Source organism: Telmatherina bonti (genome assembly GCF_933228915.1).
Source record: "Telmatherina bonti genome assembly, chromosome: 12".
Classification (NCBI taxonomy): Eukaryota; Metazoa; Chordata; class Actinopteri; order Atheriniformes; family Telmatherinidae; genus Telmatherina; species Telmatherina bonti.
In genome coordinates this window covers 7615972-7643574 of record NC_136610.1, presented here as the reverse complement: position 1 = coordinate 7643574, position 27603 = coordinate 7615972, and the positions used below count along the sequence as shown (strand labels likewise).

The following is a 27603-nucleotide window of genomic DNA, read 5'->3' as shown; positions in this document are numbered from 1 at the left end:
TGCCCTTTGTAACAAACCAAACTGTGAGAAAAATCAGGTAAAAATTGGTGAAGTTATTGTTGTGGTTGGACCTACACCTTACATATAAATGCATTGGAGACCCATCCAAGATGGCGGCGCGATGAGACGTCAGCACGAATAGACAGCGTGATACAATGTGGCGTCTATATGATGTCTATGGCTGCTGTCAAGTCCTGCCTCTCCTTCTGTCCGCTCTTATCCACCTGTTTTTTCCACTATTAGCTACTTTTTGTAAACGTGGTGCTTTAGGAGAAACTACGGATGAAGTGCTTGAGATGATCTTAAAGACAGGAGGACAGAGTGTTGCGTTGCACTCTTCATCACATGACCTCACTCAGTGCGAAGACGTACCAAACTAAGCAGGACTGAGAAACGCCTCATCATCTCGTGTTTTCTTGGTTTTAAGTTTGTTCCTGGAAGAAGGAGAGAAGCAGCTCCAGCAGATCCTTACTCGAGCGCTTCTGTCCGCTCTGCAGGTTTCAGGTGGGACGGTCCGAGAGCTGCTGGCTGGTCTCAGGTCAGTGGGAGAGTGTCGAGCTCTGAGCATCCTGGGGGAGGCGCTGCATCACAACCGGGAAACTCCGGCAGCTGACGACGCGACCGGTGAGCACGCTGTCTCTCATGGCCGCTAACGTAGGCGCTGTCGCCATGACAACGACTTACCTAGCTGTGCTTTGTGTCTGCAGACGAGGCTCTGTGCGCTCAGGTTCGAGATCTGAAGGTGGAGATCCAGATCGACAGCGGGGTCTGTGACAGCGGGGTGGAGCTTTCCACGGCATAGCCGTCTGATTGGTCCGTCTGCAGCTGCTTTTATCAGAGCAAAGCACAGGTCATCCATCCATCATCCATCCACCATCCAGACGGCTCCTCCTTCAGGCGTGCAGGAACTGTGTCCTGATGAAACGTAAACAGAACAGCTGAGGAGCTCTGACTCGAGTCCTTTCACTGAAAACATCCACAGCTCTGAGCTGAGTGTCCTGAGAAGCAGCCGAGCTGTTCTGTCGCCATGGTTTCAGTTCATGTGGGTGAGCTCAGAGATGAAGACGTGGATTTCCTGTGAACTTTGTCCCGATGAAGCTCAGCTGCAACTCTGCAGGAAAAGGTGCTACTAAAACTAAAGAAATGATTGTAAAGCGGAAACTTCCGTTGTTTTTGGGTCTGTCTGAGTACATAGCTGGGATCAGCTGGCTGCATGGCCGTCGCTGTTTTCATGTTCAGTTCAGAACTCTGATTCAGGAGCTCCTGGGAAGAGCTACAGGAAATGGATAAGACCAGAAGGTCTTGTCGCCACTGGAGCATGATTTTCTCCTCCTGGCTCCTGGTCTGGATCACCGTGGTCCATTCCACACCAGCAGACCAGAGCTCTGACTTCAGGACTTCAGAAACCATCAGAACCCCTCCAACCATCTTCACTCAACACCATACGTTGTGTTTTCTCTCAGATCTGAAACCAGTTCAGCTTCTGGTGAGAAGAACAATCAACAGGAATCAAGTTTGAGCTTCTATGTCAAAAACAAACAAGCAAGACGCAACTGATTGGTTACATTTTGTGGAAACAGATTTCTACTGACTGCAGCTGCTCGGACGGCAGGAACGATCATACACTGTCTCCTTTCACACTGAGACAAACCTGAAAACATCTGGAAATCCAAACTGTGTATTATCATCTGATTTTTTTTTATGTAGTCAATGTTTTTCTGTTTTTATTGTCATGAACTGAAAGATAAGCAGCTGATGTGTTTGAGCACAGAGAAACTTAAAAAAAAGCAAGGCATTGTGGGAAATGTAGTCAGGAACTTTGAGGAGTTGTTTCCCTCCTTCAGAGTGAAGCCAAAGTTTGTGTTTCCAGCAGATATTTATGTCTCTGTGACCTGTAACTGGTGTTGATGTTTTTAAATAAAGTTTTTATATATATATATGTATAGTTCTACGGCATCATTGTCTTACATGAATGCACTGCTGCATTTTGGATGAATCAAGACTAAGCCTGATGCAGATGTTCACACAGATGATGCACTGGAACATGATAAAGGTAAAATACACTTTTAATGGGCACATTGGTAAATTACATTATATATATATATATATATATATATATATATATATATATATGTGTATATATATGTGTGTGTATATATATACACACATATATATGTGTGTATATATATATGAATATATATATATATATGTATATATACATATATATATATATATATATATATATATATATATATTTATTTATTTTTTTTCTATTTTTTTTTCAAATAAAAAAAAATCTATTATAAAATGTTTGTCATTTTCATTGTTTTTGTTGATCTTTTTACTTGTTTTCTTGGGCATTATAGCAGCAGAATGGTGATCTGGCTTTTGTGTTGTTTTTTCCTTATGGAAATCAAGAAAAATGAACATTTTCTTATAAATTTTTTTATATACATTTATTTTGTTATTAATCGACAAAAATCACCAATATTGAAGAACTGTGAGAGTTGCAATTTAAATCGAATCAGCATCCAAAAAAAATCGGAATTGAATCGAATCGAGACAAAAGCATATTGTCACAGCCTTAATATATATATATATATATATATATATATATATATATGCACATATATATATATACACACATATATACATATGCATACATATGTGTGTGTGTGTGTGGGTATATTATTGAATCGAAACTTTAATATTTGTCTGAACTACAATCGTGCTATTAACAGTTGGGAAGTTATTTTTAAAAAAAAGTTTACATTTACAGATTATAATGATTGAAAAAGATGCATAAAGTCAGGGTCTAGCACTGGGTCTCAGTAGGTTAATTCGCCTCTGCAGACATCACGTTGCTTCAGATTTTCGGTGATGTGAAATCGAGTCGGAGTGAGACCTCCTGCTCCCGGTCGCTGCTGTGTGCAACGGAGGACATTTTGAGCTGCTGCGGTCTGTCCGGTTCGATGGTAAAGTGTCAGCCTGAGTCCGCGGCTGACTTGTTTCAGAGTCTATCCCCAGAGTGAGCTGTAGTCGGTGAAACAGGTTAGATTTAACGGAAAACCGGTTTAGTTTAACCGGCGTATATGTAGCCAGTCAGCTAGCTTAGCCAACCACAAAAGCTAGCAAATTCCTAGATGCTAGTTAGTTAGCGTCACCTAGCTGGCCTGCCCTCCTCCTCCTCCTCTTCCTCCACCACCACTACCACCTCCTCGACAGCCGGTCCCTCCTGTCAGGCACAATGGCTTTAAAACGAATTTCTAAGGTAACTCACAACATTTGTCGCATTTATTTTTAGCCACAGTTCATAGACTGTAGCCTTCAGCCAGTGTTAGCATGTCGGCTAGCAGTGTTAGCATCAGCTAGTGTTAGCATGTCGGCTAGCAGCGGTAGCATCAGCTGCTCGGTGCCTTCAGCTAGTGTTAGCATGTCGGGTAGCAGCGTTAGCATCAACGGCTCAGCTAGTGTTAGCATTTCGGCTAGCAACGTTAGCATCATCTGCTCAGCTAGTGTTAGCATGTCGGCTAGCAGCGTTATCATCAGCTTCTTAGTGTTTGACATAAAGCAGCAGACGCTAACGCTGCTGTTGGGTTTGTAATGAGTGTGTCGTCTGAGTGTGGTGTCTTTAGACGTTAACAGGCGGATTTGGACCGGTATATACCAGCGGTTCTGTTCGGCCCAAGAGAGAGGTTCGCTGGTTTTTATGTCCAGAAATAACTCAGAATTTGTCCTCTTTTCATCTTGATGGCTTCGGTCACTGACAGAAAACCAAAAGGTCAGGTTGAGGTGGTAATACTATGGTTGTTATGATGAAGTGTGATGGTTTCTCTGTTTGGATGGTCCCACACCTGCAGGTGAGGTGAAAGTAAATAATATTTTCAGGCAGGAGTATTGAAAAGTATGAGATTCATGCAGCTAATTTTCCTGTTATCTACTAAATGATGTTCTGGTTGGGCTGACACTCAGCTTTAAAACAGATGTTAAATATAGCCGCAGAGACATGATCTGGACTTACAGAGCAGCAGCAGGACAAACATGGTTCTGCACTTTCTGATGTGTAAAATTAACTGGAACCAGAGGATTTTCCAGTTCACATATTTATGGATTTAATTTTTTCAGCCATAATTTCAGTTTGTTTTAGGCCTGAACTATATGAGGAAAGAAATGTTGAAATTTTTCTGAGCAGTATTGTCATTTTAACCTTTTAAATTCCAACTTCTGTTCAGCGTTCATGCAGAAATGTAATTTTTATATGAGATAAATTATTATTACCTGACGTCAGAATAAAAACGGCGCTGTATTCCAACAAGGACACAAAGTTGAGACATGAACGGCTTCATTTAGCAACTGCAGGATGCAACATGTGGACTAAACAGTGAAGCCTGAAGGTTACATATCCTCCAGAGCAGGTTTATACTTTGTCCTTGTTGTAAAAACTAAACAGTCAGATGTTATTCATCTTATTTACACCACAACGCGTAATTTCTGTCATCATGATTTCAGATACTTCAGCAGAACCGTCACGTGCTGCTTAGTTTAAACATGTTGCCATGTCGTCTTCTCCTCGTTTATTAAGGTGATAAACTCTCACTGGCAAATATTTCATGGGCTTCACATCCTCCACCCAAGAATATGAAGGACAGCAACTCACACCGTTTCCACAGTTTTGCACAAACAGCCAATGTCTGTCCTTTCTGCGATGTCTGCCTCCTCTTCCTCCTGCTGGCTGTGAGATGAAGCGAGTGTGGGGATTGAATCAACGCAGACTTGATGTAAACATATTTAAGGCTCAGATGCAACAGAATTACGATCAGATGCTTTTATTTTCCATTCAAGAAAGACGACGTGGAAATCATCTGAAGCGAGTGAAATTGTAAATCCCTGAAAGCTGCAGGTTTGAAACCTCGATCGTGTAACATGTAAATTAATTACGCTCTTTGCGATATGCTAATCGCAATGTCTTGAATTGCGAATTTATTTTGAAATGAATAATAATTCATTTGTGGTTTAAATATTAAGGATATGGTCATACAAACTGGGCTTGGTGGTAGTCATGTTCGTATGAACACCTTTTTATACCAGACAAATAGATTTCCATTAAGGAGTTTTACCTTCCTCTTCATCACCTTGTTTCAACGTCTTCACCTGATTGGATTGGATTAACACCTGATGTCCAATGCCGACAAGCTACAATCACAGCTTATTCAATGGGATCACTCCTGCTCTGAAATTTAATCCAAGTAGTTTTTTTTTTTTTAATTAATTTTTCAACAATTAAACACAGCATTTTCTCCACCCCTTGACACCAGATCTCACATAAAATGAAAATAATTAAAAAACAAAAATAGACATGTTTAAATATGTTTTTGATGATAAAAGAAAGAAGAGACTTGATCAACGGCACACATCATTGTGCACATAAACACGTTTAGATCAGTTTATCATTGTGTGACGTACACCAACATAAAACAATCGGGTCCATCAGAAGCAGACATATTCGCAACAAAATAACGGTAGCGTAGAATTTTTAACACTACCATTGATGGTAAACTTAATCTTTTCTAAATAAATATGGCTCAAAACGTCTCTGATCCGATGGCCAAATGTGTGTGTTGGCGTCCTCCTCTCTGTGAGGATGGAGGCTTTACACAACTACTCTGTATAGTTTGTCCGAATATATCACATGACGATATTTGTGTGTCAATGTCAAATCGATGTAAACATCCACATCACTGACTAAATTCTGATTTAGCAATTTTTATTTATTTTGAACTGAGGTAGATTTTTCTAAATATTCGAACCCGACAGATAAATAATCGACTAGGGTTCTATACTTTCCGGAATCGCGGAAAACTGTGGAACTCAACATTAATCCCTTGGAACAGAGCCGATCAGTTCTCGAACGACTTTTATGTGTCAGATGAACACATAACACACTCCGTTGACTTGAAATGTAAAAATACACGCAGTGACCACATCGTGTCCAAAAGCCATTGGAAGAACAAGGAAAAGTACAATGCAATAACAATATAATAAGATAACTGAATAAATGATGATGATGATAAATGTTAACTGAATGAGAAATGATGATTAATAGATTATGCATCAGAATAAAAAAAATCTGGCTGACATGCACATACAATAAGAATAAAAAGCATTACTTTCTAAACATGTAAATCGAAGCATTAATATCAAATTGTAATAGAAGGAAAATGTTGTTCATTTCCTTTCCCTATTTTTTCTTTACGATAAAATAAGTCATCTGAACAGCCATAAAATTATGATTATTAATAATTATCACCTATAAATAAAACACATTTAGTATTACATGTGTAAATTAATGTTTTCATAATCTTTTATGATGGATAGATGTAACTGCTCAACAGTTTCTCAAACCCTACAACTTAATTACTCAGTGCTTGTTTTTGATGCACTTTAATGTGCTGTATAGAGGAAATGTCTTGTCTGTCACCTCAATAAATTTAAAGTACACTTTTATTAAATTTGTGTACATTATAGTTATTTAAATAAATAAAAAAACCAATGTTTTTGGAATTAAAATAGGAGTAAAAAGTTTTTTAAAAGAAAAAAAGGGAGAGAAAATGATTCATTAAAAATATAATGGAATAAACAAAATTTGAGAAGAAATAACAGATTTTATAGGATCTTAATCGACCAATCAGAGAGGGCGTGTTGACTGACTGATCAGCGGTTGCCAGATATGCAGGTGTCACTTTGCTGTTATTTAGAGTGTCTTTATTATTTCTTCTCTGCTTCTTAAAGCAAGCAGCTCGCTGCTAAAGCAGATCCTCCACCTGTCCCGCAGACATCTTAAAGTCCGTCCTGAACCGGTCGTAGTCCAGCTGGATTAAACAAGTTCTCTTCTTTTTAAGACCAGGATGAATCCAGCGCTTCTTTTTGTCTTTTCCTTTAACACACTGCCTTTGTGGCTTTAAGTGGAATCCACCTTGTGAGTTTTAGAATTTCCCAATTTATTCAGATCGCACTTTGTGTGCAGAGTGTTGATATTTCACCTCAGAATTATTCGCAGTTTCGTGTTGGTGTGTAAGGGCCTTAAGTCTGGCAGGTAGAGACGAGTATGCTGTCATGATTCAGTAGCTTGTTCAAGAAGTGTTCAGAAGGAGTTGGGTGGATTGCTTGTCCTGTCTTAAAGATTGAACTCTAGCATCGGTGTAGCTTTGGACACAAGCAGAACATGTGCAACAGTGTCGTCTCACACCGGTCGCATGCGGGATCCAGGCCGATATTAATCCTCGACAGTTCATCCCTCGATCAGCGAAGACGATGTACAACTTTAAGTTGTATAAAGAGTCTCTGAGGCGCACGGACAAAGTAAAGGTTATATGACCAGTTCATTTCCTGTAAAGATGGCGCAGTATGGAACAAACAGCAAACTTAAGAGTTTTAGAAAAGTAAATGAGGGAGAAAGTCTTTGAAAGGCCGTGGCAAATTTTCAGCAGCAGGTAGAAAACTCCAAAATAACGCTACATAGCTCCTAGGGCTGGGCGATACGACCGAAACCTTCTATCCCGATGTCACTCATTTTGTATCCCCATAACGATATAAAACTGTGTAATGTTGTGTCAGTCATCAGTTATGTGCCAGATGTTGTCTTGGGCAACGGCAGCAGAGATCTCCTTCCATCTGGGGGAACTATGGCCGTATGACGTTCCACAGGTAAATACCTGCTGCAGTGTCTGGAGTTTATTATGAGCTTTCTCCTCCACTTGACGCTGTTTTTACTAGTTGACTATTCTTTATTCTGTATTCTTTATCCTGATTCCAGGAGATAAAATTAGTTGGTTGTGTCGGAGTCCGTTGTTGGGACTGTGAGCTAGTCTGTTGTCGGTTCCACATCGGCTTTTTTATATCCAAACTGCATCCATGCGACAGAAATTTCTCCTCTTTTAGGAACAAGCTTATCAGTTTGGGTTGGCTCCTCATCTTTTAGTGAATTATCCTGCTCACGTCTGCTACCGTCTTCCTCCATCTTTGTTTATATATTGCAGCGTGCATAACGTAAAATCCTGCAGTAAAGCAGCTGATCGTGGTGTAAACGATAGACATTTGTTATCGTCCAAAGGATACATATCGTCATATCGGCTACCTTGCATCGGCCTTAATTCTTGTAAAATCTCGTCAGCCGGATGAGGCTCAGGCTTACGCACTAAACACTGTTTCGAAGAAACTCCTGCAAATTACAATTGTTTGTCAAAACTTAAAAATATCTATTTTATTTTGCGAAACTTTGTCATGGAAATGCAGCTTTAGCTGCTTCGATGAAGACGTTGTTGTTGATGGTTTAACACGTCCAGCTTTTTATTTTTTTTACATTGAATCAGGAAGATAAAACACTTTATTTTACCTCCTCTGTTTATGTTTTTGTTTAAATGTTTTTCTGTTCTTTTGTTTTTACGTTTTGTTTCTGTCACGTCAGAATATTCACATGTAGGATGTTTGTTAATAAAATGTTTTATCATCAATAATAACAAAGACAGTGTACAAAATGATCCCCGGTTTGACTTGTCTTGTGACATCTGAGAGAAAACAGTTCATACGGACCGCCAGGTGGGTTGCGCTCCTGATTTTTTGGTCGTCTTCTCAGTGAGGTGTGTCAGAGCTTATGAGGCTGCTGCATGCTGCTCTCAGTGTATTGTCTGGCACAACATCTAAATGGTTGGCACATATCTGTGCAGAGCAATGGAGAGGCAGAGTAGCTGGATTGATCAGCTAATGGTTGCCTTTCATGGCCTCCTTGGCTGCCAGGATGAGAGGCGTTAGACTACAGAGGGACTTTGCCAGCTTCAGGAACGGATACTGAGAGACAAAGATTGACAACAGTATCATGACAATGTTCATTATGATCATGGTGGTGACAATAATAATAAGAATAATAATATGATAATGATAAATCATATTTAAAGGTTTTATGAGAGAACAGGAAACACGACACAAAAATAATTGACGTTTTGTTTTCTAACGAACGACAAAAACATTTGTGTGCATCACAGTGAGAGGATTCCAGAATATTGCGTTAATCGGTTTATATCAGACATTTCTGGTGATTTATTTATCAAAATTTCCTCACATTTAGCTAATTTTAAGTCCATTATTCCCTTCTCTGTTTGGACTTTATTACTTAAAGCCTCACTATAGTCTCATTCGGACAGAGACGTTCTAAGAACTGCGTTCTGAGAACTAATAGCGTTCTAAGAACTGTCCTTCGCCAGAGAACCGTGTCACTTTGCATTCGGACATGAGTCGGAGACCCGATCGCTACCGATCTGACGCAACCATCTGCGACAGTGACGTGTTATTTTAGCGCCACTCAGCAACAAAACAAACCGCGAAGAGGAAAACACCACAAAGGAGCAAAAATGGAGAGCGACAAGGCCATCGTGTTCTTTGTGTGCTTTCGAACCCCCTCTGGATTTCCTCGGCTGAAAAAACGGCCAGCAGGGCTCTGACTTCGTCGTCCGTCCACTTATCAGCTGCGTTCTCCATGCTTCCGTAAACAGTGGTTTTTAAAAATGGCGGGGTCTGACGATGCGGAAATTAAGTAGCGGCGCTCAGTGCGAGGGCGTAGCTATCACTACGTCAGCCTGCTTCGTCAGATGCGTTCCTACAGAACTAAGGAAAGACCCGGAAGTTGAGTAGGCGCTGAAATGGTTATAGGAACTCAGGGGCATGGTCCCTAAGTTCCGATCTGTCCGAATGCGCCAAAGAACTGAAAAGGTTACAGGAACGTCAAATGGTTCCTACAGTGGGAAAGAGGCTTATGTTGTCTGTGCCTCCCGGCGCCATCCTTGTATCGTCAAAGGTTTCTCAGAAACGGCAGTGTGTAACTGTAAAATGTGATGGATGGTTTTCTCTTCAGGTGATCTGCAGACAGTTTCCAGGAAATATTTCCCTGACCAGCAGCTTTACAATCCAGCCGCAACGTGTAGTGTTTGTCCACACTCTGGATAGTAAACCACACTGACCCATGATAACATCATTTGTCACGTTTTCATCACGATTGCTACTGTGTTGCTAAGAGAGCTCTATTCGACCTGAAAATGATGAAACCAGGCAAACTTTCTACCAATCAGAGAGCTTAATAATATCCAATCAGGATCAACAAGTGAACAGAAAGTTCAATGTGTGTCAGAAAAGGAGAAAAATGCTGTTTGTCTACGGCTGGAATAAAGCCTGGAAGTAGGGATCCATCAATATACTTTTTAGGAGTTCCGATCCGATATCTGAAATTTGAATATCTGCCGATACCGATATCTGCCGATACCAAATCTGTTTATGTAAACATGATAGTGACTATGGTTATTATTGCTGTTATAACTGTGTAAGATTTCATTAGGTTGTAATAAATGAGCCATCCTTTCTGAAGTTACATCGCCAATACAGATATAATAACATTACAGATCTAACAATTTCAACAAGTTTTATTCTGATTTGTCACATTTTACCTAAATACAACTATAAATATGGTTTTGGAACAAAGATCTGGCTTTTAGTGCCGTGTTCCTCATCGCATGCGGCTCACTGACTCTTGACTTGCGGCTCGTGAAGCAGCCACTGGCTTTCTGAAAATGCGATCTAAACAAGTCATAATAATCCTCAACGCTGCAGTTCTCTCCACAAACAAGAGCTACAGGCTGCTTGCAGAAACTCTGCTGTCCTAACGGCCCTAACTGACCCTGTCAGAGTTGCCAGTTCTGGCTGATTTCAGCTGCACCAAACTCCACCAAAGAGCTGCTCCGTCAGTAGCTCCGTATATATAATGCAAAAGAAACGCCCACATTCTGGAGGCATTATTGTATTTTCACCATATACTGTTATTATATTACTCCGTGCATTATTTAGGATAACCATTCCTTGCTAAAATGCTGAATGTTACTGATTTGGCAACGTAGCAGGATACGTCGCGTGGGAACACTTTTTTTGGGGCGTGGTAGCTCTCCTCTTGTCTTAGTATATTGAAGGCTCTTGTTGAATTAACAGAGAGGATTTAGTTATGTTTTAGTGGAACAAAAAATGTCACTTTTTAACATTCAAGGCATTTATTTCTTTTAAAACACGTCCGAAGCATGTCGTCTAGTCAAGCCAGCGCAGATGTGTTAGTGTGGTGTTGGTTGTCGTATCGGTACACTCTTATTAATACCAAGTACACACGCTTGGTATTGAACCAATACCGATACTGATATCAGTATCAGTGCATCCCTACCTGGAAGATGTTTTGATTCATGATGGCACCTAAAACCCGCCAAGTTGCTTTTGAGTTGGAGTCTGGGCTCCCGAAAGCCAAGAGTTGACCTGTGTGTTCTTTCTACAAAGTTCTGTCAGTAAAAACTTCTGTTTTCTTCTTCTGGTTGCTCTTTATGCTGCTATATCTGTTGATACATTCATGTTATGTCATTTTAACCTCCTAATCTGACAGCTGAGGCAGAAAACGTCGTCTGCATGGTGTCTGGGGGTAAAACGGCAGTTTTTTTTAAACTATAAACACAGAAACAATACAACCAGAAATGGCTAAAATGACTTGTAGTTTTCAGGGTTAATGATGGATAACAGAAATGATCTCTGGGATTGATGACGGTAATTCCTGTTACTGTTAAACTGTTATCTTTCCAGACACATTTATAGAATTATAAAACTGACGGTGGAATAAAACGATCAGAAAAACACAAATAATCAGAATTATCCAGACAGATAAACAATTAGCCTTTTACCAGGACGACAACATGAGTTTTCAGAGAATTTATCTTGACTTTTTCTGTGAATATTAACCCAACGAGACTAGTCCAGGACATCAGTACCAGAACTTTAACTTTGATCCTGGGTTACGTGATCTTCCCAGCTGCCGGGTTTCTGAAAGACCGGATCTTGAAAAGTCAGGTGGCTTCTTGCCTCCTAAACCCAGTGAAACCTGAAAGATGAGCCTGTATGTCACATACCAGCACACACTGTTTGGCTTCAGGGTAGAAATACTAAACCACGGTACTATAAGCAGCAGTTTGCCCCTCCTGCCATATCCCGACCCGGCCTCCTCTGTCTACACCACTCACACCGTAAAAATAGGCTCTGCTGCTGCTTTTACATTAATACTAGGCTTGTTTTAACGCTGCTCTGACACGGCTGGCCGAGCTGCTGGTGGTTCTGGTCCCGGTCCAGATTAAACAAAGTCACAATCATCTTTTTAGTTGTTTTAATAAATGTCTAGATATCCAAGGTCATAAATAGATTAAAAGTGATCAAGGTTCACAGTAGTTGGCTCTAAATAGCCCTTTTTTACATTTAAATAAATATTTATGTTGTAAACAAGACAGATTATTCTGATTCTAGTAAAATACTGACGTTTCTATCATGTTAAAAAGGTTTATTTATCAAAAAAATAATTTGTCTTTAAAATGTCTGTCCAGGTTGAAAAGATGAACATTTGCTGTTCAGTTTGCTGCATCAAGACATAACTGGTCAGAAATATGACGTCCAATAAGCCAGTCAGGTCTGTTTGTGTGTACGGTGGCTGTGAGAAGTCAAACAACTCAAACCTGTTGAGAAAAAAACATGGCGTGTAAATATGACCGAGATAAAGTGGAGTTTATTTCTGGATGTGCAGCAGTATTGGCTTGTAAATACAGGCAGCTGTCCCACATTTCTTCTTCCAGTTTACAGTCAGCAGAAGTTTTATGGCTTCATCTTTTACAGTTTTCACTTTGAAAAGTAAAGAATCTAAGTAAAAAGAAAAAAAAATGTATTTACTGTGTCGGAGAAATCTGAATATAATGTCCAACAGGAGCTGAAATGAAGGGGATATAAAGAGGAGTTATAATATCATCAGCTGACTCGTATCTCAGCTTCACAACTCCTGCAGGAGGAGTTTTCATTGAAAAGTCCGTCAATGCAGCTTCAAAGAGCAGCGAGCAGCTCCTCGATGTCTTTGTGTTCAGGTTGAAATAAAAACTTCTCAAACGCATCAAATCGGTTTTTATTTTCTAAGAGAAGTAAAGTCGGGAACCATTTTACTCTGGATTTATCATGATGATGATCGCAGGAGGTTTGGACCAAGCAGCAACTTCCACTGGTTAAAAGTGAAGCCTATGTGGAAGTGTATAAAACTGCAGTTCCCCCTTCATCCACTAGGGGCTCCAAAACAGAGTGAATCTCCATAGTCTTAGAGATGCTGATCTGATATGAGGCCGCTCATTTCATTCAGTTTGTTTGGGAAAACTCTGAATGCTTTTTCAGCTATAAATGTCATTAAAACCATCAGATTTCAGACTGTTGGAATTGTAAAGTTCTGTTGCAAAACTGCAGTTGCCCACTGAACGTACTTAAAATTAAATGTACAAAACTTTTTTTGCTCGTCATTTTTCTTGATTTCAAACAGGAAAAAACACAGTAGCCAGACCATCATTCTGCTGCTATAATGCCCAAGAAGACAAGTAAAAAGATCAATAAAAATGACAAATTTTATAATTATTTTTATTTTATTTGACAAAAATAGATTAACAAGCGGGGTTTTCCGGTGGCCGTTCCCAGACATGCACGCATAAGAACTGAGCTCCGGCACTAGCCTTCGATTTCCCCCAGACTCGAGAATTAAATCCTGCAAAAATAGTGTTAACCCGCAGCAGTAATGAGTGGGGATAAAACTAAGAAAGCAAAATACGGACTACGAAACAATCCCGGCAGTGAAATGGAAAAAGAAGCGTCTGCTAACACAACGGAGCTAACATCAGAGCAACATGGCGACCACGCGGTTAGCCTAGATCTGATCCGAGGTGCCATGAGCGAGGTCATGACTGCTGAAATGGCCACTCTCCGAGCTGAGTTAAAGACTGACTTGCAAGATTTTCGCTCAGCATTTCATGAGGATATGAAAAGACAAATGGACGAGTTCACTAAAGAGGTACATCTAAAGTTGCAGGAGTCCGCTAAGCGAGTGGATCACGCTGAGGCACGCATGAAACAGATCGAGGATAACATGGCGGAAACTGAGCGATGGGATATTGGAGTGAAGGATGCACTTATTCAGCTGATGCAAAACCAACATAAACTGCAAGAGAAGGTCTCCGAGATGGAGGGGCGTGCCAGGCGCAACAATATCCAGATCTACGGAGTGGCGGAGGACTCGGAGGGCACATCTATGATTGCCTTTATTGAAAATCTGATTAAAAGAGAATTTGAGAACGACCTGGGCCAGGATTATAATCTCGGCGTTGAACGTGCCCACCGGGTGTTAGGTTTGAAGCCCCCCGCGACAGCCCCCCCTCGGTCTATAGTCGTCTACTTCCTCCGCTTCACCGTGAAAGAAGCAGTGCTTCGCGCTGCATGGAAGAGGCCAATACACATCAACAACAAGCAAGTGTACTTCAATCATGACTATGCATTGGATGTGCAGAAGAGAAGAAAAGAATACATCCCTATCAAAAGAGCACTGAAGGCTAAGGGGATACGTTTCCAGACCCCACTCAGCAAGATGCGCGTTTTCTTTGACTCTGGAAGCATCCTCTACAATAGTGCCACTCAAGCTGCGGATGACCTGCAGAAAAGAGGCATCGCCGTGGACCGGATCACCGTCGCGAAGACCAACACCGCACAGGCCGTGACTGAGGAGGCGCTGAAGCAACTCCTGCCGTGGGAGACGCAGACTACACACCGCGAGAATTTCCACAAAAGTGTCCGAGAGAGGTTGAATCAGTTCCGCAGGACACCAGGAGATTCAACAGAAGATTCCTAAATACTGAACTGAAGAACCATACTGCGGTGAGAAATTTCCAAAACTATTCACACCTCAGGTATAATGACGTAACCCGTTTTAATTCATTATCGTTAACGGGCTCGTGCCTCTATTCTCAGATTGGAGGTCTCCATTTTTTTGTATCCCTGTTTACCTATTTTTCTTTTTTCTCTCTGACATTTACCCAAACGAGGGGCCCCACCTTGTGGCCTGCCCCCTCACCTTCGTAGAACAATATTGCATCCTCCGTAGTGGAAACCCAGTTCTGTGTTCTATTGTTGTTTTGTTCAATGAGTTCATGTTTTAATGTTGTTATTTTGAGGTCAGGGGTGACATTTAGGTCTCAATTGTTTATTTATGTCTTTTAAGAAATATAACGTACTGTCATTAAATGTTAATGGGTTAAATAATCCTATTAAAAGGAGCAAATTGGTTGTAAAAATGAAAAAAGAAAAAGTAGATATAGCATACTGGCAGGAAACTCATCTGTCTAACATGGAACACGACAAACTAAAAAGAATGGGGTTCAAAAATACTTATTACTCGTCTCATAGAAGTGGAAAAAAACGAGGAGTGGCTATCTTAATTTCAAACAGAGTCAAATTTGAATTCATATCTGAATTAAGGGATAATGAAGGTAGATTTATACTAGTGAAATGTAAAATTGACCAAAAAGATGCTACGTTGTTGAACGTGTACGCACCACCTGGGAGCAGTATGGGTTTCTACAAAAAGGTGTTTGATCTCATTATCACAGAATCTCATGGGTGTTTGATTTGTGCAGGAGATTTTAATCTGTTATTAAATCCACAACTAGATACTACAAATACAGGAAGAAAGCGTACTCCTATAGAAAAACGTGTAAACAAAATGCTTTTAGACTTAGGCCTTATGGATGTGTGGAGGTCTGTGCATGGATCAGTCCCAGGATTCACATTTTATTCTGCACGCCACTCCCTCCACTCAAGGATAGATTAAATTTTAATGTATAAAACTGATCTAAACAGAATAAAAGAATGCAGACTTGGTCAAAGAGACTTCTCTGACCATTCTGGAATTTACTTAAGTCTTCATTTGGATGCCAGACATAGAAACACGTTATGGAAATTAAACACTGGTATGCTAAATGATCCAGCGTTTATACAGACAATGACAACAGAATTAAACCTGTATCTACAGGACAACAACAATGGGGAGACAAACCCTAGCATTGTATGGGATGCAGCTAAAGCTGTTCTTCTCGGGAAAATAATTGCTAAATCTGCCAGGCTTAAAAAACAAAAAACTTTAGAAATGTCCCAATTGCAGGAAAGACTGAAACTTTTGGAGGAAAGGTACCTGAAAGAAAAAAGTTCCACAGTGGAACTTCAAATGAGACAGATTAAACAAGAAATAGATAGAATATTAGGTGAAGCAGTTGAAAAAAATATACGGTACATGAAGCAGAGATATTACGAGGTGGGGCCTAAAACATCTAAACTCCTAGCATGGAAGCTCAGAAAACAACGAGCTGAAAATTCAATTCATAAAATAAAAGACCCTGAAAGCCGTAAGATTGTAACTGACCCAGATAGTATTCAAAAATCATTTGAAACATATTATAAAACTTTATATAGTCAACCTGTTTTGGCTGACAAAAATATAATAAAAACCTTTTTGGATTCTTTGGACCTCCCCTCACATCTTATGATGCGAAATGGAAGGTAATTGAGTCGTCTCTATCTAATGTGCCAATTCAGTCAAGATTAGGCCATATTACTGCTGAAAGTGGAAACTATTTGACAACCAGCCAATGGATTAATTTGACACTTAAAATTTGGAAGTCAGAGGTAAAAAAATTGAAACTCCAGGAGGAGGTTAAAATTCTTAGATGGCCAGCATACGATCCTGACTTCTTACCTGCTTTACAAGATACCAGATTTAAACATTGGACATTATATGGCCTAACTGCTGTTTGCACAGTATACAAGAAAGCAAATCTGATGTCTTTTGATGCTTTATGTGAGTTGTACGGTTTGGAAAAACACGATTTTTTTTAGATACTTACAGCTTCGCAATTATATTACTAAAAGAATACAGAATACCACTTTTGAAGAGTTTTCATTATTAACATCTTTATCAGTGCATATAAATCAGCAAGTCTCAGAAGTCTTATTAGTAAGCTCTACCGTAGTTTGATCATACTTAAAACAGATTCAACAACTTACATAAAGCAAAAATGGGAAAAAGAAATGCATACTGCAATTACAGAGGACATGTGGACGGGGGCTTGGGAGATTCAGTTTTCATCCACCAACTCCAACACTTGGAGGGTTTTTTGTTGGAAAACACTTATTCGCTTTTTTATTACACCTAAACAAAAGTCTAAGTTTAGTATGGGCTCTGCACACTGTTGGAGGGAATGTGGCGAAACAGCAGCGGACCACGGGCATATATTTTGGTTATGTCCAGTTATTCAACCCTTCTGGGCAGAGGTGACAAATGTAATCTCCAAAGTGCTAGGTTATAACATCAGCTGCTCTTTCACACTACTATACCTTGGATGTAGTCCAGATGAGCTGACTACAGATGAAATGTATCTCCTCAAAATCCTGTCCACATCAGCAAAGAAGGCTATCACAAAATGCTTGCTAAAGAAACAGCCTCCTACAATGAGACTCTTTATTTCCATCGTTGAAAACATTAAAGTTATGGAACTCATGACTTATACTTTGCACCTTCAACAAGACCTAGGAACAAGACGCTGGAGAAAATGGCTGAACTATGACAGTACCTAAAACAAAAAAAGGGTTAATCTTATGTAAACTTTTTTTTTTTGTACGTGCCAATTATTGTATTAGATACCCCCTGACCTCTTTTGTGTTTTGTTTTTCATAAATGAAAATGTTTACAAATAAAAAGTTACAAAAAAAATAGATTAACAAAAAAAATCTATTTTAAAATTTTCAAATTTTTTTTCCATTTTTTATTTATTTTTTTATTTATTTTTTTAAATTTGATTTTCCCACCCCGACTAACTAACCGTCAAGCTACAGCGCGTTTCTCTCATTCACCTGTCTAAAGCCAACTGATCTGAACCAGTCCTTAACCTGTTGCTATGGTTACGCCCAGAATGGAGTGATGTAATAATTACTCGCCAATCTAAGTGTGCGTATATACAAAAATAATGCAGCCAGTTAGTACCAGAATTCTCACTGACGGTGCTTCTTTTATCCCAGTGCGTCTGATGTATCAAATAGACGATCAATTAAAAGATGATTGATAACGCGGCCTACAATCTGGTGCGCTTTATGATCCGAAAAGTACGGTACGGTCTGTGATGTAGATATATTTATTCCAGAACTCATTAAGTGCAGGTCGGTGAGCTGCTGCTTCTTCTTCATGGCTTTCCCAGCTGCACCTGATGGATCTCTGATGTGGATTCATTTCTGAAAATGTCTGAGTTTTTTAGAGGAAGTTGTTCTCTGATTCTGCCGTTCATCTTCATCTCTGAAAGTCTTCATTGAACTATTAAACACCAGAACTGTCACTTGATTTTCCTTCACAGGTCTGCAGGATTGAAATAAAAATACTTCTCATCTGTTCACTGCAGGTTAAGTTTAAACCGCCTAAAATTCAGACCTGTATTTTCACAGACGGACTCGGGGAAGTGAAGCTCACTCAGACACAGTGATATTTACAGTCTGATTCATCGTGTGCCAAGTTTAGCCGGTAACCTGACAAGCTAACGGGTTATATTGCAGTCCTGACTGATCTTCCTCTCTGAGTCACTTGACCATATTTACAGACAGCGCTTCTGAACGGAGAAGTATTTGTATATTTATCCTGAATAAAAAGCTATGTCCGTCAGTCTGGAGGACCCGGCCTCTCAGCGGTGTTTGAGGTCTGTGGATTCATGTGGCGTTCACGTGTGACTGGGATCCTCAGATTTACTGGACATGCAGCTGCTGAGAGAAGAAACACTCTCGTCATGAGAACAGAACAAGTGGCTCAGATCGAGCCGTCCAATGTGTCCTGACTCGGTCTGAAACCAGAGAGGAAGTTAAACATCCGAAACTGAATGTTTCCTGTCAGGAAATGGGAATTTCTCTCATCTGAGAAGCAAATTATAGTTCATATGTGATACTTCTATGACAGGTTTTAGATGTATCCCTGCTCCAACTCGCTGGGCTTACATTGTATCTGGACTTTGTCTGATTAAATCAGTCAGGCTGGAGGTTTGGAGCAGGGATACATGGAAAACCTGAAGGATTGTGGCTCTTGAGGACTGGAACTTTACCTTCCTAGTATCTTCTACCATGATGAACGCAGTGATCGGATCAGTGGACCATTTTTTATGGTTAAACATTGAGGCGTCCAAACTTCTGCACTGCCTTGTTATTCTCACCAGTCTAACATGAGAGAAGTGTGAAGATGTCCTGCTTTCAGAACCAGCAGATGGTCCAAACTTCCAGTTTAAAACCAGCAAGGTCTTCGTGAATCCAGCAGAATTATTTGTTTTTCTGTCGAACTGAAATCGGCTCATTCAGTCGATTCGCAGACCGTCGTTCTGCTCTGATGAAATCAGGATTTTTAGAACAAAATATCATTTTTAGGGCATTTAAAAACATCATGCAGAGATTTCAGCAGGACTTTGTGGACCATGACCTCCACCGGAGGTAGTCGGAAGCTGCCGGATGTCAGCAACATTTTCTCACCAAGTCCACAGTGGTGTGATGTCAGAAACTCTAACGCTGGTCCTGTTAAATGTCCAGGTTTAATCTTCTTCCTGTTGAGGCCTTGAGGACGTTTACAGGAGTAACAGCCAGCTGGCATGGATCGTGTTATTTAATATTTTATAAGAATTTCAAGAAGTTTTTTGGGTTAAATTTCTTTCAATGCATAAGCACAGAAATTGTTAAGCATAGTTAGAATTATATTTATTTTATTAAAAAACTATATAATAGTGAAAACTTTATAATAAAAAAAAACCAACTATATAATTATCATTTTATGTTCTTTAATAATATTCCAGTGTTTATAGAGACAATCACACTGGGAAAGTTCTAATGGCAAGAATAAAAGTCTTATCTCAGCTTTGGTTTGTCTTCCGGCACAGTGGATCTACATACAAACTGTTTAGCTCCTCTTCCATGCAGAACTCTTACTGCTGATTAACATTCTCACATCTTCACCTTCGTCATACCAAACGGGAAGCAGTAACGTGTCTGTCAGGTAATGTAGAGGAGCTCTTCAGGCGGTCAAAGTTGCATTAAAGTTCCAGGAAATAAAATAATAGAATTGATCAGCTTTATGTTTAATAGAATAAATGTGCGGCGCTGACAGTCGCAGCGTCATGAGTTCATTGAGCGACTGAGCGGTTTTTCTACATTTTTGTTTTCTGGTATTTTAACGTTGCGTAGAGAAAAATCAGCTCTTGTGTCTGTGCTGCAGCTGGATAACTCCAGTGCTGAACTGGTTTGGAGAGTGTGATGTTTGCTGGCTGTCCTTGTTAAGAAACAGTGTCTTCATAACAGCAGCTAGCTTTTTGCCTCCCAACACGACGGCGTAACGGTCTGTAGGCGTTTACGTTGATAATAAAATACAGTCCATGAATCCATGCAGTTAGTTGTGTGATGTGTGTTGTGTGTGTGCACATCAGGCCGTTCATGAGCAGAGCGGAGAGGGGAAGTGACCTGCAGTCGCGTAAATCAGACAAACATGCTGCTCAGTTGTTTAATGGAAGGATGAAGTACTAGCCTGTGCTAAAGGGAAAGTCTGAAGGCAGGCGGTGCGACACCTAAATGTAATAGTACGGAAACATTGGAATGAAAAGCATTCAGAAGTCAGATGTTGGACTTACGCTTCACCCATTTACTCACCTGGTAAATCTGTTTCCAGTTCCAGTGACAGTATTACATTAATAGCATTGCTATGCAACGGTCCCGGTTTACTTTTATTACATTCTCTGTTTCTTCATACGAATATCAAGAGTTCTGATATTAAAAGATGTATTTTCCCCTTTTCTGACCAGATCTGTAGTTTTCCAAATCAGTTTGACGACATTATTGATCTTTACAAAGATTTTTATGGGGTTGACAAATATTCAAAACCCAAAGTTTACTCTATTTAGAATAGTAAATAAACAAAGTAACCTGCTTTGTAAATGTGTTTCCTCATAAAAAATAAGGTCAGGAATGGATAGAGAGTCAATAAAGAACTGGATGGCATTGATATAATTAAAATCTAATTAATTACCATGGTTATTGTTATGGTTATTGTTATGTTTATGGTTGTTATGTTTATGGTTAAGTTTATGGTTATGATGTTTATGGTCATTGTTATGTTTATTATGTTTATGGTTATTGTTATGTTCATGGTTATTATGTTTATGGTAAGGTTTATGGTTATTATGTTTATAGTCATTGTTATGTTTATTATGTTTATGGTTATTGTTATTATGTTCATGGTTATTATGTTTATGGTAAGGTTTATGGTTATTATGTTTATGGTTAGGTTTATGGTTTTTATGTTTATGGTTAGTGTTATTATGTTCATGGTTATTATGTTTATGGTTAGGTTTGTGGTTATTGTTGTGTTTTTGGTCATTATGTTTATTGTTAGGTTTATGGTTATTGTTATTATGTTCATGGTTATTATGTTTATGGTAAGGTTTATGGTTATTGTTATGGTTATTGTTATGTTTATGGTTATGTTTATGGTTATTGTTATGTTTATGGTTATTGTTATGTCTATGGTTATTGTTATGTCTATGGTTAGGTTTATGGTTTTTATGTTTATGGTTATTGTTATGGTTATGGTTATTGTTATGTTTATGGTTATTGTTATGTCTATGGTTAGGTTTATGGTTTTTATGTTTATGGTTATTGTTATGGTTATGGTTATTGTTATGTTTATGGTTATTGTTATGTTTATGGTTAGGTTTATGGTTTTTATGTTTATGTTTATGGTTATGTTTATGTTCATGGTTACGGTTATTATGTTGTTTATGGTTAGGTTTATGTTGTGTTGTGTTCATGTTATGGTTAGGTTAGTCTCTGTGTTTCTCTCATTTTATAAAAGAATATAAATGCAAAAAAATGATCATGACTGTGTTTTCCTAACTCGGCCGCTCTGCTGCATGTTTGGTGGTGCAGCAGGAAACTGTTTCAGGGGGAAACTTTTTACTACAGGTTCCTTTCAACAAACTGACAGGAGTTTCTTTTGTGTTTCCAGGAGCTGACCGACTTGTCCAGAGATCCCCCAGCCCAGTGCTCCGCTGGGCCAGTCGGCGAAGACAGTAAGATGATGATGATGAAGAAGATGATGATGTTTGCAGAAACAGCAACAAGTGTGTTTAATCTCTCCTCCTTCTTCTCTTTTTCCAGTGTTTCATTGGCAAGCTACTATTATGGGTCCTGTAAGTATCAGTCTGTTACTGGTTTCTCTGACGTGCACGAGCTCAGGATGTGCACGTCGTCGCCAGTTTCTGTTTAAAAAAAAAAAAAAGTTTTTTTTTTCTGTATTTTAAAACTCAGGGAAGCCAGTAAGACTAAAATTAAACCTGTAATTAAATTAAAAGCAAAAATAAACATGAAATGTCACATAAAACATTTTCACGTCTAAATGCAGAGAATATATAGTCATACCTGTCTGATGGAGAGCTGGGTGGGTGGAGCTGAGTGGTGTAGGTGTGTGTTGTAATGCATATTAATACTGATGCATGGGCCCGCCCTGTTTTGATGTTACTGCGCTGTAAGAACGGAAACACTCGGTGTGTGACCTCCGTCCTCTCTGTTGCAGCCTGACAGTCCCTACCAGGGAGGCGTCTTTTTCCTCACTATTCATTTCCCCACAGATTACCCCTTCAAACCACCCAAGGTCAGTGAACGCACAATATTGCTGAAAACATCTGCAAACGTTAATTTTCTACTTGAGTCACTTTTATCTGTGAAAACAGACATGTTGCAGGAACTAACGCACCTCTGGAAGCTGCTCTGACACGTCCGTTTCTTTTCTCAGGTCGCCTTCACAACAAGAATTTATCACCCAAATATTAACAGTAACGGCAGCATCTGCTTGGATATATTGAGATCTCAGTGGTCTCCAGCGCTAACTATCTCTAAAGGTAAAACCAGAGTTCACAGGATTATTCATGTTTCCTTTCATGTGACTGAAAACTTCAGCACCAGCAGCTGTAAATGGATCTTCGCCTCGTAGATGCTTCCGACTGATTAAAGCTGGTTCCATCCTCCACGAGAAGCTTTGTCTGCAGCGGGGAGGGGGTCACTGTCTGCTTTATGTGCAGAAAGGCTGGTTTATTCATATTTAATGTGAAACTTTTTCCATGGCGGGGCGGGTTGAGCATACGGCTGCATCCGTGTGTTTTATGCCACATGTTGTACAGATGTTCGTACTTTCTCACCGCTTCAATCAGCTGTTTTATCAAAACAATCCGTTTTACCTGCAGCAGCAAAAATTCAGACTTTCTGCTTCATTCCTTTCCATGCTAGCCACGCCCACCTCACATGTCCGACCAATCACACGATACTTCTCAGATCCCCGCTGGAAAAAACTCCTTCAGCCCGATGTGTCGAGAACCGTCTTTAATCACGTCCACAAGAACAAAATGGCATCATTTTCTTCTCTGAGCCTTGAGAACAAGAAAAGTTCTTATGGAGGATGAAACGAGTTCAGCTCGGGAGAAAAAACAGGATCTGAGAGTAAAATACGTCAAATTTAATTTGTCTGCAGTTGCATCATAAAGAGCTGATGGAAGGGGTGAAAAGGCCACATGACCTCTCAGCCAGGATGCTGTTTGATATCACAATTTCCAAACTAGATCAGATTAAATCTGCGTTGATTTTGCAGATCCTGCAGGATCAGCTGTGTGTCCCTCGGGGCTTTCCAGTCCTCCAGTAAACCTGGAAACAGTTTCAGTTTACCTGAAGCCACCGGCCCAGACACGTTGAAAGCATGACAATGTTGCCCCCAGCAGAAAAGCTACTTAGTCGTTCTTATCTGATCATTCTGATCATTGGTGGAGAGATTAGGATAGAAAATACAGAGATTTTTTACCATACTGCTCTAATATCACGTCATAACTGCTGCTGAATGGTGCATTCACTGAACAGTGGTAAATCAGAGCTTCAGAAGTTGGAATTCTTTGTTTTGATGTAAAAAAATATTCAAATTTAGGTAAAATCATTAAGTTAACTAGAGTTTAAGATTTTTTAATTTCTTTTTTACTTCAGGTTTTTTTCAACAGAAATCTTTTAAATAAATCCTGAATTACTGTAAAATAAAGGAAAACTAACAAAAAAAACCTGCAAGGGGTCAAAGTTTTTACAGAAATAAAACTATGAAAGGTATAAAGAACGTTTTACATAAAGTCACAGATAAAAGTTAATTTGAGCAAAACTCAGAAATGAGACTCAATGTTTTAATAGTCTCAAATACTGAGATGAATCCTATAAATAAACACAATGATTGAACCATTTTGAAAAGGATCAATCTATAGAAAGATCTGAGCAGCTGTTGCTTTTTCTGATCAGGGTTATTGATCTGGTCCTGATGTAATGGCCGGTTCTGACCAGCAGGTGGTGCTGTCGGCTCTGCTATTGAAACATTTTGCAACAAACTTCAGCTCATCCTGAATATTTACTAATAAAAAATATATTATAATAAAATATCTAATATTTAGTATTATATGTTTTATTTATTGGCTGATTGATCAGCTTTGTTTAAATCATGAAACTGAGCTCCAGGTTTATTTTCTGTGATCATCTGAATTTAAACTGAGCCGTCTGTAACTGCTCTTGTCTCTCCGCAGTCCTTTTGTCCATTTGTTCTCTGTTATGTGACCCGAATCCTGACGACCCGTTAGTGCCAGAGATCGCCCGCATCTACAAAACAGACCCTGTCAGGTGAGTTCCCACCCAGTCTGAGAGGTGAGTTCAGGAAATGGGACACGTGAGGCCAGATCAGGTGCAGATTAAAGTCCAAGCCAGGATGTGGGAGACTGGACCTGAGCAGCAGCAGGTGCACGTGATGTTAACCCGACTGTCCTGCTGCTTGATCTCAGGTATAACAGACTAGCCAGGGAGTGGACAGAGAAGTATGCCATGCTGTGAGGGTAAGAGCTGAGCTCACCTGTCGGGTCTAATGCACGGTGATGCAGTGCATGGCCTCGGAAACCCGTCCTGCCGCCTGCATGCAGACAAACACCTGCAGCCCGGTGATGCAAGTCGATCCTCTCCAGCGGTCGCTGCTCTGATCGGAGCGGCATACAGACAGGAAAAGCAGGAAGTTTGCTTCAGATGGATTAACTGGATCTGCATGATGTTTGCTCTGTATCGTCTCTGATCTGTAGCAACGTGAGCGCCTGAGTTTAACGCCTAAAAGGTCATCAGCTCCCGTAAGCGCTGTCACTTATGTTGTTTATTACTCAGGAATGTTACTGTGTAACTCTGGGGGGATTTGTGACAGATAGCTTATGCTTCACGTGATCTACGGAAGGTTTCCTGACATTTCTATCCTGTCCAGGAGGTTTGCAATCCAGCCACATAAAGCAGAGACTTTATATGGTAACTCCACAATGATCCATCATTATTTATGATGGATGGATCTCTGTCACTACCGAGGTTCTAGGAGACCTCTATTTTGACAGAGAAATTATTATGAAGCTACTTTCTGTCAAACTTGACTGATGATGTCCAATCTGGAGTAGCTTAAGATCAACAAGTGAGCCGAAGGTTTTGTGTGTGTGCATGGTGGCGCCAAAAACAGCTGAGTTGGAGTGTTGGCTCCTGAAAGCCAACATGTGAAAGGATGATGTGCAGACGAGAAAAGTCTTGCTCACGATTTATCTGTGTTTCTACAAAGAACTATCAGTAAAAACCTCTGTTTTCTTCTATTTATCTATTGATACATTAATTTACATCATTCTAGTTTCCTAATCTGACAGCTGAGGCCTGAAAACATCACGTCTGCATGCTCACTGGGATTAAAAAGGTTCAGCTCCAACGTGGTTTTTAATTAAAAGAAACAAGTGAACCAAAAATAGCTCTAATTTCTTGCCGTTTAAATGTTAAATGTTTTTTCAAAGGGTTGCAGAACATGAACAGACTTTAAGTTTCACATTAAAACTGAGATAAAGATGGATATAAAATGCAGGGATGTCTCAACACATCAGGAATGTTACATCTCTCTGTGCTTCAGTTCCTGTAGACTGCTGCACATGCTCAGTGCTGCACTGAGCTGCTGCACACGCTCAGGGGTTGCAGACTGTAATAACCCTCTAAGAAACATCGAACTTTGCTCTGATGGTGGAGTAACTGCACAGATGAAGTCTACATGCTGGTTTGTCAGACATAAAATCCAGATTTAATTGGAGCAACAGACTGAATGATCTGATTGACTCGGATTGTTATTACTGATAGGAAAAGCAGGAATTTTATGTCAACGAGCAAATTCTATCAAAGAACAATCCTCCTGTTCCTCACAAGCTTCGTTCGAAGCAGATCCTGTCCAATCACATCACTGCCTCCACAATCATATTTATGTCAATAATTTAAAAACGGTAATAATTTATTGTTAATATTAAAATAATCTAATAAATCAGAAGAAATGTCCATTTATTTAATGTGAAATTCAGACAAAATTCCCCTTTTTCCCTGTGAAGTTACCTCCTCAACTCATTCAGATTTTATCTATGAGCACTTTAATCAAATCAAATCAAAGATAAAGTGCAAAGTGAAATCAGAAGCAATAACAAAAACAATTCAGATGGACAGAAGAATAAAAAAAACATTTTATAATAAATCATAAATAAAATCCTAAAAAAATATTTTCTTGTCAATATTTTTCATAAATTGAGAAAAAAAACTGTTTGAAACTTTGTCGTCGTTTCAGAGGTTTTCATTAGATAATATTTTACTGTTACTGATTTACTTTACAAACAATAAATTATCATGAAAATGATCTATTTAAAAACAAATACATTTTTTTGTAAATTTTAATTCAGAAAAACAGCTTTTATATTTCTGTAAAATCTAAATAAAATGAGTAGAAAACAAATTTAAAAGAGCTTTTTATGTGGTCCTGCTATGTAAAATGATGTTTCCACCATAATAAGTGATGATGACGTGTTTGTGTGTGTTCCTGCTTCACTTTTGTTGTAAATATGTGGTTCCGGTTTGAGCCAGTTTGCGATGGCGGCGTGGCATGGTCTCTGCAGCCGGTGGAATGGCGGCAGCTCCTCACGCTGTTTCTTCTCCTGCAGGTACAACAAGACAGCTCAGGACTGGACTCAGAAATACGCCATGTGATCCGCCGCCGGCTGGATTCACCTGTTTGAGTTTCTCACGTGGCCACCGCCCCCTGCCCCCGCCCCAACCTCACCCCCCACTCCCTCAATCACCTGTAACAGCAATTTGTTCACATTTCTGTTTGTCCCATCTTCAGCTTGAATGCTTTTAAATCCTCCGTTTGTCTGCTTTGAACACAAGCGAATGAAGGGCTGCAGCCTCGGAGCTGTGAACGTGCCAACAAACCCCACGAAGCCGAGCGGACTCGCCCGACAGGTGACGCAGCGCGAGGGAACGCCCATTAATGCATGTCAGTGATTGGTTCATGTGCTGCTCTGAACACTTGTTTTAAAGAGAAAAAAAAGCAAAAGCTTTTTCAGTTTGTAGATTTTTTTTTTGTTTCGAGGTTTTAGACGAGAGCCGTTAGTTCATCCATCATCCAACACTGTTCTCCTCTTTTTGCACTGAAAAGAAACGAAGCTCCCAGCGGCTGATTGATCAACTAATAGCTCTGTGATGGTTTCTCAATAAAGTTGAACAAATTGCAGCTTC

The 27603-nt window shown here is 39.7% G+C and overlaps 2 protein-coding genes across 5 annotated transcripts in view; both read left to right on the top strand.

The window, feature by feature from the left end:
* The window catches only part of nfkb1 (nuclear factor of kappa light polypeptide gene enhancer in B-cells 1), a 53881-nt gene extending 52033 nt beyond the window's left edge, over positions 1 to 1848 (top strand). The window contains exons 23-24 of the mRNA XM_079249732.1: positions 498 to 624; positions 708 to 1848. Coding sequence (XP_079105858.1) covers positions 498 to 624; positions 708 to 802 — 222 coding nt within the window. The 3' untranslated portion in view covers positions 803 to 1848. The remainder of the gene's footprint in view (positions 1 to 497; positions 625 to 707) is intronic.
* A 1044-nt stretch (positions 1849 to 2892) lies between these two features.
* LOC306763096 (ubiquitin-conjugating enzyme E2 2-like) lies at positions 2893 to 27603 on the top strand. 4 transcript variants are annotated; one of them, XM_079249783.1, is made up of 8 exons: positions 2893 to 3271; positions 21980 to 22043; positions 22132 to 22163; positions 22547 to 22624; positions 22766 to 22871; positions 24576 to 24669; positions 24828 to 24878; positions 27027 to 27603. In XM_079249783.1, exons 1-7 carry the CDS (start codon positions 3248 to 3250, stop codon positions 24874 to 24876), a joined length of 447 nt encoding a protein of 148 aa, XP_079105909.1. In that variant the 5' UTR covers positions 2893 to 3247; the 3' UTR covers positions 24877 to 24878; positions 27027 to 27603. The 4 variants fall into 4 exon arrangements, with proteins under 4 accessions (XP_079105909.1, XP_079105910.1, XP_079105912.1 ...); XM_079249786.1 differs by lacking the exon at positions 2893 to 3271 and adding an exon at positions 3576 to 3695; XM_079249785.1 differs by lacking the exon at positions 2893 to 3271 and adding an exon at positions 3645 to 3781.